This window comes from Bos taurus, chromosome 11 (genome assembly GCF_002263795.3).
Source record: "Bos taurus isolate L1 Dominette 01449 registration number 42190680 breed Hereford chromosome 11, ARS-UCD2.0, whole genome shotgun sequence".
In the NCBI taxonomy this organism is placed as follows: Eukaryota; Metazoa; Chordata; class Mammalia; order Artiodactyla; family Bovidae; genus Bos; species Bos taurus.
In genome coordinates this window covers 2,554,569-2,569,382 of record NC_037338.1, presented here as the reverse complement: position 1 = coordinate 2,569,382, position 14,814 = coordinate 2,554,569, and the positions used below count along the sequence as shown (strand labels likewise).

The 14,814-nt window shown below is 58.5% G+C and overlaps 2 protein-coding genes across 7 annotated transcripts in view; one reads left to right on the top strand and one right to left on the bottom strand.

Moving 5' to 3' along the window:
• Nucleotides 1-14,174, top strand: part of KANSL3 (KAT8 regulatory NSL complex subunit 3) — a 74,979-nt gene extending 60,805 nt beyond the window's left edge. Inside the window, exons 22-23 of the transcript XR_009496307.1 lie at nt 9,939-10,096; nt 11,927-14,174. The gene's annotated coding sequence lies outside the window, so the exon portion shown is untranslated. The remainder of the gene's footprint in view (nt 1-9,938; nt 10,097-11,926) is intronic.
• On the bottom strand, nt 51-11,736 carry ARID5A (AT-rich interaction domain 5A). 6 transcript variants are annotated; one of them, NM_001035349.1, is given in 7 exon segments: nt 51-1,626; nt 2,003-2,162; nt 2,364-2,461; nt 2,909-2,961; nt 3,288-3,420; nt 4,792-4,904; nt 11,654-11,716. In NM_001035349.1, coding segments are annotated over 7 exon segments (1,779 nt in total). In that variant the 5' UTR covers nt 11,658-11,716; the 3' UTR covers nt 51-408.
• Nucleotides 14,175-14,814: the final 640 nt, after the last annotated feature.

Below are 14,814 nucleotides of genomic sequence, written 5' to 3'. Positions count from 1 at the left end.
CCCCCGTCTCACTGCTCCTGCAAAGGTCCACACCACACACACCTCAGGGCTGCATGTATTCACTGGTGTTTTATTGGACTTTCCACGGGCAGCATGGACAGCTCCAGGGCCCTTCACCCGCCCCGATCCCTGCTCTGGGGCCCGGGCTGGGAGCTGTCCGCCTCTCTATGTCTTCTCCTGAGGCATGCCATCACTGGGCCCCAGCCCCTGGGCTCAGGCTGCCATCTTGAGAGGGAAACCCAGTTTGCCCAGGGCCTTTTTGGGCCAGGCTTCCCAGCCCAGGGCCCATCCCTGTCAGGCACAGGCGAGCTCTCCTGAGGAGGGGCTCCAGGCCAGAGCCCCCAGCAGTGCCTATCCACCCCAGGCTGAGGTCAGACCCTGACTGCACACAGCATGGCAGGCTCAGACCTACAGCTTGGTGTTGAGGTGGAAGGAGAAGTGGGGTGCTGTGTAGGCTGTGGCAGGCGGCACATGCCATGGAGACGAGGCCGGGCAGAGTCTGTGGCACAGGGCACTGTCAAAGGATGCTGGTGGGAGGTGCATCAGGCCAGCAGTCATGGGCGAGGGTGCTGTGGTGGCCAGCAGGTGGGCAGGGAAGGCAGGGATGACCAGGGGGCTGAAGGGGAGGGTGGCCTGGCCCTTTAAGGGACCCAGGGTGCCAGCGAAGTTCAGTGGGCAGCGCAGCAGGGTACCCCTGTAGGCCTCCGGGAGGGCGGGGCCCAGCAGGCAGGAGACGGCCAGGTCAGGGCCCCTGGGCTTGGTCCCACACTCCTGGGCGTTCGCCTCCTTCAGAAAGGGAGACACTGCCCGCAGTTTTTTGCTGCCGTGGACCGAGCTGTCTTCCGCCAGGCTGCGCTTGTGGCCCAGGCCTGGGCTGCTCGGGAAGGTGGGCAGGGGCACGGGGCTCTCAGCGGGAACCTTGGTCATGGGGGACACCCAGCAGGCTTTGGGTTTGGGGTAGAGGCTGCCCTTTCTGGAGCTGCCCTTGTGGAATGCAGAAGGGCGGCCGGCATCCCCGCCCCACACCAGTGGGGGCTCTTTGGCTGGCAGCCCCTCCTCCTTGGCAGGGGGCCCCAACAACACCCTATCTTTAAGACTGGGGAAAAGGTCCCTGGGACGCTGGCTGATAGGCTTCAGCACCTCGCTGGGGTAGGCGTGGAAGCAGCCGGTGACGACGGGGGCCGACGGGCGAGGGCCTGCCTGTGTCTCCCCCCAGAGGCCGCCCCCAGGGGCCTGCCTTCCTTCCAGAGGTGTCAGCCGGTGCCTGGAGTCCTCGGCCGGCCCTCCTGGGCTCTGGGGACTCTCCAAGGGTGGGGCGGCTGGGGGTGCCTGGGGCTCCCCACCTGCCCCGTGGCGACAGCCCTCCTCCTGACACTGCAAGGCCTCCGCCTTGCTCACCTGGGCCAGGAGCTTCTTTTTGGCCAGCGGTGACATGATACCATGTGTCCCTCTGCAGTAGAAGCTGGACAGGAGCCGTTTGTAGGCCTCAGGGCAGCCACTGGCACCCAAAAAGGGCAGAGAGGGCCCCGCGGCCGGGCCCCGCTGTTCCATGCCGTCTCTGGGTGTCTCCTGGCTAGGAAGCCTTGCCGGGTCAGGGGCATCTGTTTTGGTCTTTGCTGGCATCAGCTAGAATGAGAAAAGGCCAAGCCTCAGGGCTGGGGTGAGCCGTGCAATGCTGACCTGGGGACGTGGGGACAGGAGGGAGCCAGCCCTTCCAGCACCTTCGTGCAAAACTGTCAAAAGGCGTCCCATCCCCTGATCAGACACAGCTGGTGTCAGGACTTGGGGACTGGTGAAATGGGGTGTAGATAGGACTCAGACTCCACATGTACCCCCAACTTGAGGGCCCTCAAGTAGTGAACCACTCTATGACCCTTGCCCCCCGCCCGGTGCTGCCCTTGGGGGAGGGGGGTGTTCTGGGGGTTCCAGGCAGGGAGCTCTGCAGCCACAGTGAGCTGGTAGGGGGTGCTTTGAGAGGCATGGGATGGGGCTCAGAGCTCACCTGGTCCACCCGCTTCTCCTCCTTGACCTTCTTTGGCCTCTCAGTGGCCCCATCATCCCCCCGAGGCTCCTTGGCCATCTTGTACTGCTTCCTGGGCTTGGAGGGGGGCAGGGGCTTGTCATCCTCCCCTTTCAGGTGCCGCACGTATGGGAGGACCAGCCTGGGGAAGAACAAGGCATGTTGCCAGGGGGCCGGGCTGGCAGGAGGCTCCCACCCTCTAGGCCCACCCCAGCTTCCTCCCGGCCGAGACCGCCAACACCCCTGCCCGACCAGCACACAGACACCCCCAGCCACGGGGGCCGCCCCTGCCCCCAGCCCCACCGCCCAGCAGAGCTGCCGGGTGACACCTGGGGCCTCACACCTCTCGTAGTGGCGGCGCGTGCACGTGGCCGCGCTGGTGCTGCCCGGGCTGCCCCCCAGCTCGTCGTACACATTCTTCCAGAGGCGGCGGCCAGTCACCTGCAAGGGCGCCACGTCAGGGCACAGCTGGCGGGTGCCCCCTGCCTGCGGGGTTCCCGCAGCTCAGGGTCCCCACTCGGAGGCCGTTTCTAATTGCTTCTCTGCCAGCAGGGGCGGGGAGGTTGGAGGGGCCTCCCCTGGCCAGCAGCCAGCCAAGTCCCCCTCCCAGGGGCTGCCCGAGCACTGGCGCTTTGTGAGTGCAAGGACAGGACAGATGGAAAGGATGATGATCTTGCTCGGAACAGCAAAGAACGGCAGGTAGGGCAGGTCCCTCCTCCCTGCAGCGCACAGGGAGCTGGGGAAAAGGCAGGGTTTGGACACTGCCTCATCCTCCTGCCAACAGGAAAGGGCAGGTCTGCTGGGCTCCCTCTTTTCCCGAGGTCCCAGGGGCACAGCTGATGTGCTGGGAGACGCGGCAGGGTGAGGACTCAGGGGAGCCATCCTTACCAGTTCATAGGCCCCTAGCTTCTCCACGGCCTTGTAGATCTTCCACAGGTTAACTGGGGACAAAAGGGGGCGGGACCCCTGTCAGTCTTGGTGGGAGGAGGGGGCAGCCAGCTGCCTGTCCCCATGGCCCCGTCAGGCTGGCACAGAACCAGCACATACCCAGACAGGGCCACCAGGATGGCTGGGCAGACCGCACCCTGTGTGCTGGGGGCCCAGTGGCCTGTGAGGATGGACATCTGGCCGCACCCACTGCCAGGCCAGTGCCTGGAGAGGGGCAGCCTTTCTGTGTGCAACCCCTGTGGGCTGGCACGTCGGGGGTCGCCCAGAATGGAGGTCCCCTGCTGGGCCCCCCTCCCGTGCCTGCACCCCGGGGACGCACTCTGCTTGAAGCCGAGATGGGGCACCCTCTCGATGGGCGTGTGTCGCTCCTTCATGAACTTGTAGAGGCTGACCAGGAAGGCCTGCTCCTCCTCCTGCTCCTCCTCCCGCTCCCTGCCTGCCTCGGGGGGCTCCTGGGGAAAGAACACGAGGCAGTGGGATGAGCCCCCAGCTGGTAGGAGGCTGCGGAAAGGCGGAACCACTGGCTGCTGGGGAGGAAGGAGATGCATGGCCACCAACTCCAGGCTCCCAGAGGAGGGAGCAGACCCTCACACCCGACTCTGGGCTGCAGAGGTTGTTCCTGGGGTCAGAAGAACAGAGGTGTTCCACGTTAGCCCAGGACCCCAGGTCAGGATCCAAGAGGCCTGGTTACAGGGATGGCCATGGGAGCAGCCCTGCCCCTTCTCCAAGCTTCCGATCTTCTTCACCTGGCTCTAGGTTGTCACGTCGCCATCTCAGCTCCTCTACCAGACTCTGAGCTCCTGGAGGCAGGCTCTGTGGTCCCGGGGCCCCAGTGGCCCCTGTGGTCCAAACCAAAGGATGGTGTGTTCATCTGTGTGGGGCCATTCCACCAGGCTTGCTTCCGTGGTCCGCCGTTCATGTGCTCAGCGTGGGGAGGAGAGACCCTGTCCTGGGCTCCAAAGGGCCCTTGTGTCCAATGTACAGGTCTTTTGGTTTCTGCTCCCAGTGGGAATTTCTCCTGATGCTCTTCCTGTGGCTGGTGGCTCAGGGCAGGGGCTCCTGTTGGGCTGGGGTTGGGGTCCCAGCTGGGGTGGCCCCAAACACGAGAGGGCTGGCAACCATCATCAGGGTGAGAACCGGGCAGAGAGCCATGTGTTCCAAAAATACTCTATTCAAAGTGTCATGACCGTAGCTTTGACTAATCAAAGACCTCTGGAAATAAACAAGCCAGCTTGCACGTTACCTATGAAATTGGAACACACTGCCGTGCCTCAAAACGGAGGCACTCTGACCACTGCTCTTCAAACGAACATGCTTTTCTGTTCCTCTTCTCTGAACTCCAGGAAATCTGTTAAAACCTGTTCCCATTTGCAGCTCCCTCCAGCCTGTGCCTCCGAAGCAAATGGCCAAAGAGCATTGATGCAGAGGCTAATGGCTGCGACTGTGCTGGTCAGCGCAGCAGCGCCGATCTCACTACGGGACAGAAGGACGTACGTGCAGCTTAACATTGTAGAACAGAGCTTTACTGTCTCATAGATCAGGGCTCCAGGCCAGCCTCATGCAATAAAAGGGTTCTGCTGTGAAAACCAAGCCTGAAAGTCCAGCCAGAGGTGATGGGCAAGCCCTCCCGTCTGCCCAGCGCCCAGTCAAGGCCCCAGACAGTGGGGCTGTGCCCCTCTCTGGACTCTTTCAGGGTTGGGGGGGTTAGGGAACACATCTCCAGGGTGTCTCCAAGGTCACCTGGGAGGCTGCACACAGGTGGGGCAGGGTGAGGGAAGGGGCAGGAAAGAGGCCCCCAGTGGGGGAGGGGTGGCCCAACTCACCTCCAGGCGCACGGGGCTCCGGCTCCTTGGCTCACCATCGGGCTGAGGAGACACTGGTGGGTCTAGGGGCTCCCCTTCCTCTGACTGCTTCCTTTTCCCTTTGACCGGAGGTGCTGGGGGAAAAGGGCAGGGGAGAGTGAGAACATGAGATGCTGGCAGAGAAGCGGGTGGCAGGAGGGCAGCGTGGCATCCGAATGGCCCGGTGGGGGTCAGTGCTTGCCACCCTCTGCTTGTGGTGCCCAGCTGCCGCAGGCGGCCTCTAAACCACACGGGTTCCCCTGACTCTGCCGCTCCCAAAGCCCCACCCATGCCACACCTGCCGGTTTTCCTTACTCCATTTAGCCCTCTTTCCAAAACTATGAAGGAGACCCTAAGTCACCCTGGGGTCAAGTCAGAGGAGGCTGGGGCCATGGTGCTCAGGGAAACTGTCTCCAAACCCCACCTCTCCACATCAGAGAGTATTTGCAGCGGCTCAGCCAAACTGGGAGCTAAGAGAGCTGCGGAGGCTCCCATGTTTGTGGGTCCTCAAAGCACCATGGGGGCCGCTGGGACCATAGACCCTCCACAAATTACCAAGAAGAAAGTTCCCATTTATGAAGCAGCCAAGCTTTTCTTAAGCATCCCTCATGATCCCGTGCATGCTTAGTCATGTCTGATTTGTTTGCAACTCCGGAGACCGTAGCCCACCAGGCTCCTCCGTCCATGGGATTCTCCAGGCGAGAATACTAGAGTGGGTTGCCACGCTCTCCTCTAGGGAATCTTCCTGACCCAGGGATCAAACTCACGTCTCTGGCATCTCCTGCATTGGCAGGCAGCTTCTTTACCACTAGTGCCACCTGGGAAGCTCAGCAGAGTCCTAACTGCCCCTAATTAGGCCACATACTCCCCTCGCCTTCATGGCTCCTGGTGACCCTTCAGGTCTCACCTGACAAGCCCAAGCAGGTAGTGGGGGGCCCTTCCCAGCCCTCAGCCAAGCACAGCACTTCTCTCTAGTCATCCTCACCTCCTCACACCATACAGATGGGGCCATCCAGACTGAGATGCCCATGGCTTGGCTGGCCTCCTGACAGCTTGGTGAGGCCGCCTAGCACCCCCACACAGCAGGTGGCAGGTAAGGGAAAATGTCTCCTCTGTCCATGGGATATTCCAGGCAAAAATACTGGAGCAGGTAGCCATTTCCTTCTCCAGGAGATCTTCCCAACCCAGGGATGGAACCCGGGTCTTCTGCATTGCGGGTGGATTCTTGACTGTCTGAGCCCCACAACAACCTGATGGAGGGCAGGGAGGAGCCAGGAGCTCAGTTCTCCTAAGGGCATCCTGTGAGTTGATGGCTGCAAAGACGTAGCCACTGGAAGCCGCTCTGGCCACGCAGCGGGTGATTGGCCGTGTGAGACCACCCTTTCTTTCCATGTTCCATGAACTGTCCTGGTTCACTCCAGCTCAGAAAATCCTTACTGCTGGGAACCTGCAAGATTCCTCCTCTGTCCCAGGTAGAAAAGAAACTAAGAACAAGAAACCTGGGCTTCCCTGGGGGCTCAGTGGTAAAGAATCCACCTGCCGATGCAGGAGATACGGGTTCGATCCCTGGTCTGGGAAGATCCCACGTGCTGTGGAGCAACTAAACCTGTGAGCCAAAACTACTGAGCCTAGGCTCTAGAGCCGGGGGCGGGGGACCCACAACTACTGAAAGCGTCCAGCCAAGAACCTGTGCTCTTCAACAAGAGGAGCCACCACAGTGAGAAGCCTGCACTCCACAACCTCGGTGGAACCTGCTCACTGCAACTGGAGAAAAAGCCTGTGCAGTGACAAAGACCTAGCGCAGCCAAAAATAAAGAAGAAACCCGCAGCAGAGTGACCCTCGAGGCCAGCGATACCCAGGGGCCTGAGCCGTAGACCTCTGACTGCTGGACAGTGTCCCCTTGGGCGGCTGTTCACAGAAGTGCCACGCAGGTTCTCAGCTCTGTGTCCCTGGCCCTTTCATATGTATGTTCTCTCAGTGAGTCCCCGAGGGATCCCGTTTTAAAGAGATTAAGTTGCCTGCCTCCCTGGAGGACCACATTCAAAGCAAGGTCTGTCTGACCACCCGTCCCGGGCCCTGGCCTCGCCATCACTAAGGCTGTGGTGCTTATCACCAACATCCACAAGCTTCGATGGGGAGTCCAAATAAGCCTGGAAGAAAAACCGAGCCTAATGCTAATTGGGCCTGGGCCGTCCTTGCAGGCTGGCTCCTGATCACCGGAGACATAGCCAATCTCCAGAAATAACTGGGTACTAATCACTGACCCCTCCCACCCCTGACGGAAGCCTTTCCAACCGGGCCCTGGGCAACTCTGCACCTTCTTTCCTTCTGTGAATTGGGGCAGGGGTGGGGGGAAGAAAGACACTTGGGTCCTTTGCTAACTCTCCGTGAGTCCTGAAGCCTTCAGCTAATGGGCACGCCTCTGTCCCCCCAGCGTTTCTCCTTTCCCTTCCTGCCTTCTCTGCTCTGCTTTCACAACTTCTCTCCCTCCTTTCCTGAAGGGAAAATGCTCAGCTCCGAAGGACTCTCTCCACCTGTTCCTGTGACGAGGCTTCTCACTGGCACCCTCCTGCAGATCGGCGGGCCTCAGGGAAAGAAGGTGGTGGGACCAGGGCCCACTGGAATCACCAGGGAAAATTTAAAAGACATGGTGCCTGTCTCCCCCAACATGAGTACGGCTTAAGGTCCTGCACGGGGCACCAGGGGTTTCCTGGTGGCTCCGCAGCAAAGAACCCGCCTGCCAATGCAGGAGACATGGGGTCCATCCCTGGGTCAGGAAGACCCCCTAGAGAAGGAAATGGCAACCCACTCCAGTATACTAGCCTGGGAAATCCCATGGACAGGGGAGCTTGGCAGGCTACAATCTGTGGGGTCACAAAAGAATCAGACAGGACTTAATGCCTAAACAAAAACAGGGGCTTCAGGGTTTCAAACTCCCCAGGGGGCCTGAGAGGGCAGCCAAATTAAGGGCCACCGGGACAGAGCGGCCCTGGTCCCTCCTGCTTGGTTGCAGGGGGCCACGCTCTCCTAGGGAAATCTCCAGGACTTGGGCACTTGCGTCACCTGGGAAGGAGGTCACCATCTGAGCTGTTTGACCCCAGCAGAGACGGGGATGAGAGCCACAAAGGGAAAACACTCTGTCTCTGTGCTCTGTGTGCGGCCAAGTCCGGGGGAACCGGCCTCCATTCTCGCCAACCTGGGCCGCAGCCCTGGATGAGGGACGTGAGGAGAGTCTTCACCCTCCTTCCCCAGCCTGGTGCCCCTCATCCCGGCCATGTGGCCCGGCCCTGTCACGGGCAGCGCGCAGCCATGGCAGCAGCATGGCTATGGCCGTTCCTATGCCAGCAGTCTGCTTAACTCCACAGCTCTGTGGAAGTCAAGCTTAACCCTCGAACCCAAAACCAAGGCAGTGAAGAGGTTAATTTCAGTCACTAGCTGTGAAGGAGGAAGTTCCTGAAATGAAGCCCCCCTGCTCTCAAGCCACACCCCCCCACCTCCACACTATTTACTTCACCATCTGAAACCAGTCTCTCCTAGGCCCTGGTCTGGGCACTTCTGAACACTGGCTCACTACATCTTCCCAGCACCCAGTTAACAGATATTACAAGATCTGAGGATCTGAGAGGCTCAGTAACACTGAGGTCACACAGCTTACTAGCGGCAAAGCTGGGATTTGCAACCAGTGCGGTATCCCTGTCTCAAGACACTGACTCCAAGGTGTAGAGTTTTCTAATGGGAGCAGGGAGACCCCAGGGCTTCCCTGGTGGCTCAGTGGTAAAGAATGTACCTGCCAATGCAGGAGATGAGGGTTCGATCCCTGGGTTGGGAAGATCCCCCAGAGAAGGAAAACGGCAAGCTACTCCAGTGTACTTGCCAGAAATGCCATGGAAAAAGGAGCCTGGCAGTCCATGAGGTCACAAAGAGTTGGACACGACTTAGCGACTAAACAATAATAAAGCGAGACCCCAGGTTCCTTGTATGTGCTCAGAGGGTGCAAATTGGCCGTCTCTCCCCAGGGGACCTGCAATGTCACACTGCAGCCCCCCTGTTAGTGTGCTCACAAGAACCTGGGCCTGTCCTCCCAGAGAAGCTGAAGGCAGACGAGGTGGGGCAGGAGGAAGGGTGGGGAGGGGGCTCTGACCCCACATAGGTTTCTGGCCTTTACTTCGTTCTCCCACCTATAAGAGGGGTCTGTTAGACCCAGTGGGCCCAATGTTCTATGCAGAATGAAGCGAGAAACAAGGCTCTCCCCCAAAAAAACCACAGGTGCTGTGTGTGTGTGTGTGTGTGTGTGCGTGCATGCATGCGTGTGTGTGTGAGATCTGAGGTCTGTCACTCCGCTGTGTCTCAGTGCCTAGAGTTCTGCAGCTGCTTCATAAGCATGACCACTGATGGAGAGGAGCTGGGCTGCGCCTAGTTCAAGGCCTCTCTCCCTCTCTCTCTCTCTCCCCCTCTCTCTCTCCCTCTCACTCTCTCTCTCCCTCTCACTCTCTCGCCTCCCCCCCTCCTGCCCCGCCTCTTCACTCTCGGTGTGATGGAAAGGAAGCGACACTTCCTTTCATGAAAAGTCACCCACTGGGAGCACCGTGTCAATTACTACAATAATGGTAACAGAGGCCTCAATAACAACAGGCAGACTCGCCACACCTTCTTGCCTGAGGTTGTTGGCTTAAGTTGCTCTTTGGCTTGAGTCGGAGCTGAAACAAAGACAACCTTTGAAGCAGCCAGTCCTCTCAGCTCGGAGTCAGCTGCCTGGCGGAGCAGTGGTTTGGGGAGGGGGGCCTGCCCAGGGCTGTGCTCCAGCCAGCATGGAGGACAGACGGACAACATGGACACATGCAGCCCCCACCTGCCCTGCCTCCGTATCTCAGGGGAGGGAAGAGGGGCCAGGGTTGGGGAGTAGCTGGGGCCAAAGTGACAGCCTTGAGTGTAGAAAGGAGGGGGCGTGGGGCACCCCACAATGTGAAATGACCAACTCCCAGACCCCCGGGATCTGGTGGTCCTGAAAGACCCCGATCCAGGGTGGGGCTGAGTCCCCACTGTCTTGCCCTTCCAAGTCTGGGTGGTATCTGGTGATAAAAGTAACAGCTCCGTCTCTGTACTGCTTCCTGTGTCCCCACCAAACCAGGCTGGGTGGCGGTGTGTCCAGACGTGGGTGAACAGCAGACGCACAGCCAGGACCAAGGAAGGCTGCCTGACTTCCGCCTGGGGCACTCTTCTTTCTGTCTCCTGGTAGAGCTCTCCCAGAGTGGCTCTCGAAGCCCAGCCGGTAAAGCAAGGTCCAAGGTGGGTGCGGGCCATCCCAGGTCAATTTCCCACCTGGGAACAGGAGACCATTGGGAAGGGCGAGAGGGGCAGGGTCTCAGAGGCCTAAACTGTCCTCACTGTCAGACCAGGGCTGGTCTCTAAGCCTCAGTTTCTCAGACTGTAAGCCTCTCAGAGAGAGGGGCTGATTCTGTGAGGTCCTTTCTACCTCTGCCATTCCAAGTTCGAGGTCCAGGGTTTGGGGCTGTGGAACTCCACCCTGGTGACCCAACCCACTAGCTGCCATCTCTGCCCTAGCACGGCCTCTGGACACAGACCCCACACCCCCAACTTTGATGCTCCAGCTGGGGCAAGAAGCACCTGTTATCCTCCCTTCAGCTCCGCGGATTTCTCTTGGCTAGCTGACGACCCCGCAAAGAAAGGGACCCTGGGTCTGGCCAGTACAGTGCCGCCAGACCCTCACCCTGAACCCTTGGGGGTCCGGCATCGGGCGATTTCCTCCCCTATTCCCAGCGTCCGTCCGGCTGGAGGCCTGAGGCCGGCGCGGCCGCACCCCCTGAACACTCTGCGCAAGGACCGAGACGAGGCAGCGATTCAGACTGAGCGAGCGCGAAGCCAAACGCTTCTCTCCTCACAGCCCGTGCGTCTCCGCTTTCCACCCCCTCCCCGCCCCCCATCACTCGCGGGTCCGCCACGCTGTCCCTTCTGTAGCCCCAAGAGGAGAAAAGAGACACAGGAGAAAGATGAGCGGATCAAAGAAGGCAGTTACTTCTTCCCTGCCGGGGGTTGGAAGTGGGAGGATACAGAGGAGGGTAGACAGGAGACAAGAAGAGGAGAGGCTACGGGGAAAAAAAAGAAAAAGGGGAAGAGGAAAGAGAAAGAGAAAGGGTCGGGGTCAAGAAGCCGGTAACCGCCGAAGGATCAGTACGACTCTCGGCTTAAAGAGGAACAGTTGATTCTTCAAAATGCATTGAGCAAGTTCTTCAAAACCAGCGCAGAGTCACTTTCAGGAAACGGCGGCCGCAGTGGAAAGCGCCCCGCGCGCCCAGCGGACCCGGTGCCCCTTCTCGGCGGCGCCGGCGGATTCTGAGAACCGCCGGGATGTGACGGCGGGGAGGGGAGAGGGGAGGGTGGGGGGCGGGGGTACTGCAGACGGAACTGCTGCGGACAGCTGTCACAACAAATTAGCTGAGACCAGCTCGAGATTGAAAACCACAGCAGGAAGTGGGATGACAGAACCGTACAGGACTTGGTAAATTTCAGTCAAGAGACGACGAAGAGAGTTTCGAGATAAACGCCCGGGAAGCCCCTTGGCCGCCAAAACTTTTTGTCTTTCCTTTTTTCGAACAGCGCGCGCCCGACACTAGGCTTTGGCTCCGGCTCGCTGCGGGAGGACGCGGGCGTCCCGGGCCAGACTACCTCCCCGCGCTCTCGCCCCGAGTCCACTCCCAGCCCCCGCTCGCCCCCCAAGGCAGCACCGACCGCCGCGAGCGCCGGGAAAGACCGGGCGCCACAAACTCGCCCTCGCGCGGGGCCGCCCGTCCCGTCCCGTCCCGGACGCACCGCAGAGCCACTTACCCATGGCCCGGAGAGCGCGTGCGGCGCCACCACAGCCCCCTCCTCGCGTTCCTCTCTCCGGACCCCGCGCTCCCCGCGCGACTGACCCAGAGGCGCCGCTCGCCGGCCACCTCCCCCCCGGCCCCGCCCCTGCCCGCCCCCAGCCCCGCCCCTGCCCGCCCCCAGCCCCGCTCTGGGCTCCGGTTGGTGGGTCCAACTCTTCCGCGAGGGATGGGGACCGCCTCCTCAGCCCGCAGAACTCTGGGAGCTGTAGTGTGTTCTCTCCCTCCACAGGCGCAGACGCTGCGGAGCTGGGCTCCTCACCCGGAGGGGCTGAGGCAGGACAGCCAGGAGTCACGGCTTCCTTGCGCCGCTGGAGGCGAAACTCGAGTCTTGGAAATGTCCTCTTTGGTCTTAAGCAGGGCACTGGGGTCTGGGTGGGGTAGCAAAGCGCTTCCGATTTTGACTTGAACTGGGTGGAAGACCTCTCCCATCTCCCTTCCAGCCCGGCTTAGAAGTAGAGATGGTTGGTGATAGCTAAACAAGGACCCCTTCCAAAGTAACAAGTCCTTGGCCAAAGCTCTGTGGGGGTCCAGAAATGCCTGGGGCAGGAAACCTGCTGACAGGGGCCCGTGTCCACCTATTTCTCAAAGACAGAGAGGGCAGCTACAAGGTGAGCAGTGGAAAGAGGGGGCATGATCCCTGCTTGGGGAGATGAGGCTTCCAGTGGAGTAGGGGTCTTAGGAGATGCTGAGCCAGCTGCAGCTGGGCTTCTGCCAGAGGGAGAAGTAACTCAGCCATATTCACCTCACAGAAGAGAAAACTTGGGTTTTCTCTTGGGTTTAAGAATTCAAGGTCTGGAAGCATTGTTCACAATAGCCAAAGAGTGGAAGCAATCCAGTGTCCATTGATGGATGAATGGCTAAACTGTGGTATGTACTCAGTTGCACCCAAGTCTTTGCCGCTCTTTGGACCATGGCCCACCCAGGCTCCTCTGTCCATGGGATTTTTCAGGCAAGAATACTGGAGTGGGTTGCCATTTCTTCCTCCAGGGGATCTTCCCAACCCAGGGATCAAACACATGTATCCTTCATCTCCTGCATTGCAGGCGGGTTCTTTACTGCTGAGCCATCAGGGAAGCCCCTAAACTGTGGTGAAAGTGAAAGTCACTCAGTTGTGTCCGACTCTTTGTGACTCATGAACTATAAACTCCGTGGAATTCTCTAGGCCAGAATACTGGAGTGGGTAGCCTTTCCCTTCTCCAGGGGATCTTCCCAACCACCCAGGTCTCCTGCATTGCAGGCAGATTCTTTACCAGCTGATCCACAAGGGAAGCCCAAGAATCCTGGAGCGGGTAGCCTATCCCTTCTCCAGGGAATCTTCCCAACCTAGGAATCTAACTGGAGTCTCCTGCATTGCAGGTGGATTCTTTACCAACTGAGCTATCAGGGAAGCCCAAAACTGTGGTATGTACATACAGTGAAATATCACTCAGTCTGAAAAAGGAAGGAAATTCTCACGTGTTCCACAACATGGATGAACCTTGGAGACAGTATGCTAAGTAAAATAAACCAGACACAAGCTACAAATACTGTATGATTCCACGTATATAAAGTACTTAGAGTCAAATTCATGGAACAAATAGTATAGAATTATGGTTGCCAGGCTTCCCTGGTGGCTCAGATGGTAAAGCGTCTGCCTGCAATGCAGGAAACCCGGGTTCAATCCCTGGGTCGGGAAGATCCCCTGGAGAAGGAAATGGCAACCCACTCCAGTACTCTTGCCTGGAAAATTCCATGGACGGAGGAGCCTGGTAGGCTACTGTCCATGGGATTGCAAAGAGTCGGACATGACTGAGTCACTTCACTTCACTTATGGTTGCCAAGGGCTGGGGGGAGGGAAGCGGGATAGGGAGTTAGTATTTAATAAGGCTTGGAGAAGGCAATGGCACCCCACTCCAGTACTCTTGCTTGGAAAATCCTATGGATGGAGGAGCCTGGTAGGCTGCAGTCCATGGGGTCGAGAAGAGTCCAACACGACTGAGTGACTTCACTTTCACTTTTCACTTTCATGCATTGGAGAAGGAAATGGCAACGCACTCCAGTGTTCTTGCCTGGAGAATCCCAGGGACGGGGGAGCCTGGTGGGCTGCCATCTCTGGGGTCGCACAGAGTCGGACACGACTGAAGTGACATAGCAGCAGCAGCAGCAGCTCAGATGGTAAAGACTCTGCCTCCAAAGCAGGAGATCTGGGTTCGATCCCTGGTTCTGGAAGATCCCCTGGAGAAAGGAATGGCAACCCACTCCAGTATTCTTGCCTGGAGGATTCCATGGGCAGAGGAGCCTGGCAGACTACAGTAGATAGGATTGCAAAGAGTGGGACATGACCGAGTGACTAACACACACACACATTTAATAAGCACAGATTTTCAGTTTTGCAAGATGAAAAATTTCAGAAGATGGATGGTGGTGATGGTTGTGCAAAAATGTGGATGTACTTGCCGTCCCTGAACTGTATGCTTAAAAATGGTTAAAATGGTAAATTTCATGTAATGCATATTTTTCCACAATTTGAAAAAAGAGCCAAGGTCTCACATATGGACTTGAACCCTGTCCTAACACAGAGTAAGCAACCACAAATTGTTGATTAGTTTTAATACAAACAGCGCTATGCATTTCCTAATTTTACACTATAAAACTGAGGCTCCAGAGGATTAATTAGCTCAAGTAAGATAGCTGGTAAATGGTGGAGCTGAGCATCCGAGCTCCAGTCAGGCCCCCTCGGTCACTCCCCTCAGCGTTTCTTGGCAGTGCTATTAACTGAATCAGGGAACACAGCCTGAGAAGGAGAAAGTGTGAAGGGGAAGACTTGAGTGCTGGTGAGGACACGATGGACCAGTGAGATGTCCAGCGATAGCTGGCAGTGAGGCCTGGAATCCATGACAAAGCGCCGACTGGAAACAGCTGGTTAAGGAGCCCTAGGACCCGTGCATTCACCAACCCTGTTTGCACTCATCACCCAGCCATCGCCCTAAACAAGTGGCCCAGGGTTGTAGTTTGGTGACCCTGAAACTCTCCCTCATCCTTGGGCTCTGGGATGGAAGAACTCTCCAGGCTCAGTTCAGAGTGGACAACACGTGGGCTCCCTTGTCTACCTCATAATGGGTCATTGTATAAAAGTCT

Bases quoted from the DNA above. Each gene is read 5' to 3' on its own strand.
- ARID5A (XM_059891279.1), bottom strand. From the start codon at position 3,516: ATGCATCTCCTTCCTCCCCAGCAGCCAGTGGTTCCGCCTTTCCGCAGC. The intron at 2,462-2,908 runs GTAAGGATGGCT...GCGCCCTTGCAG, and splicing joins AGCTAGGGGCCTATGAACTG to GTGACTGGCCGCCGCCTCTG. The intron at 2,163-2,363 runs GTGTGAGGCCCC...GTTCTTCCCCAG, and splicing joins ACGCGCCGCCACTACGAGAG to GCTGGTCCTCCCATACGTGC.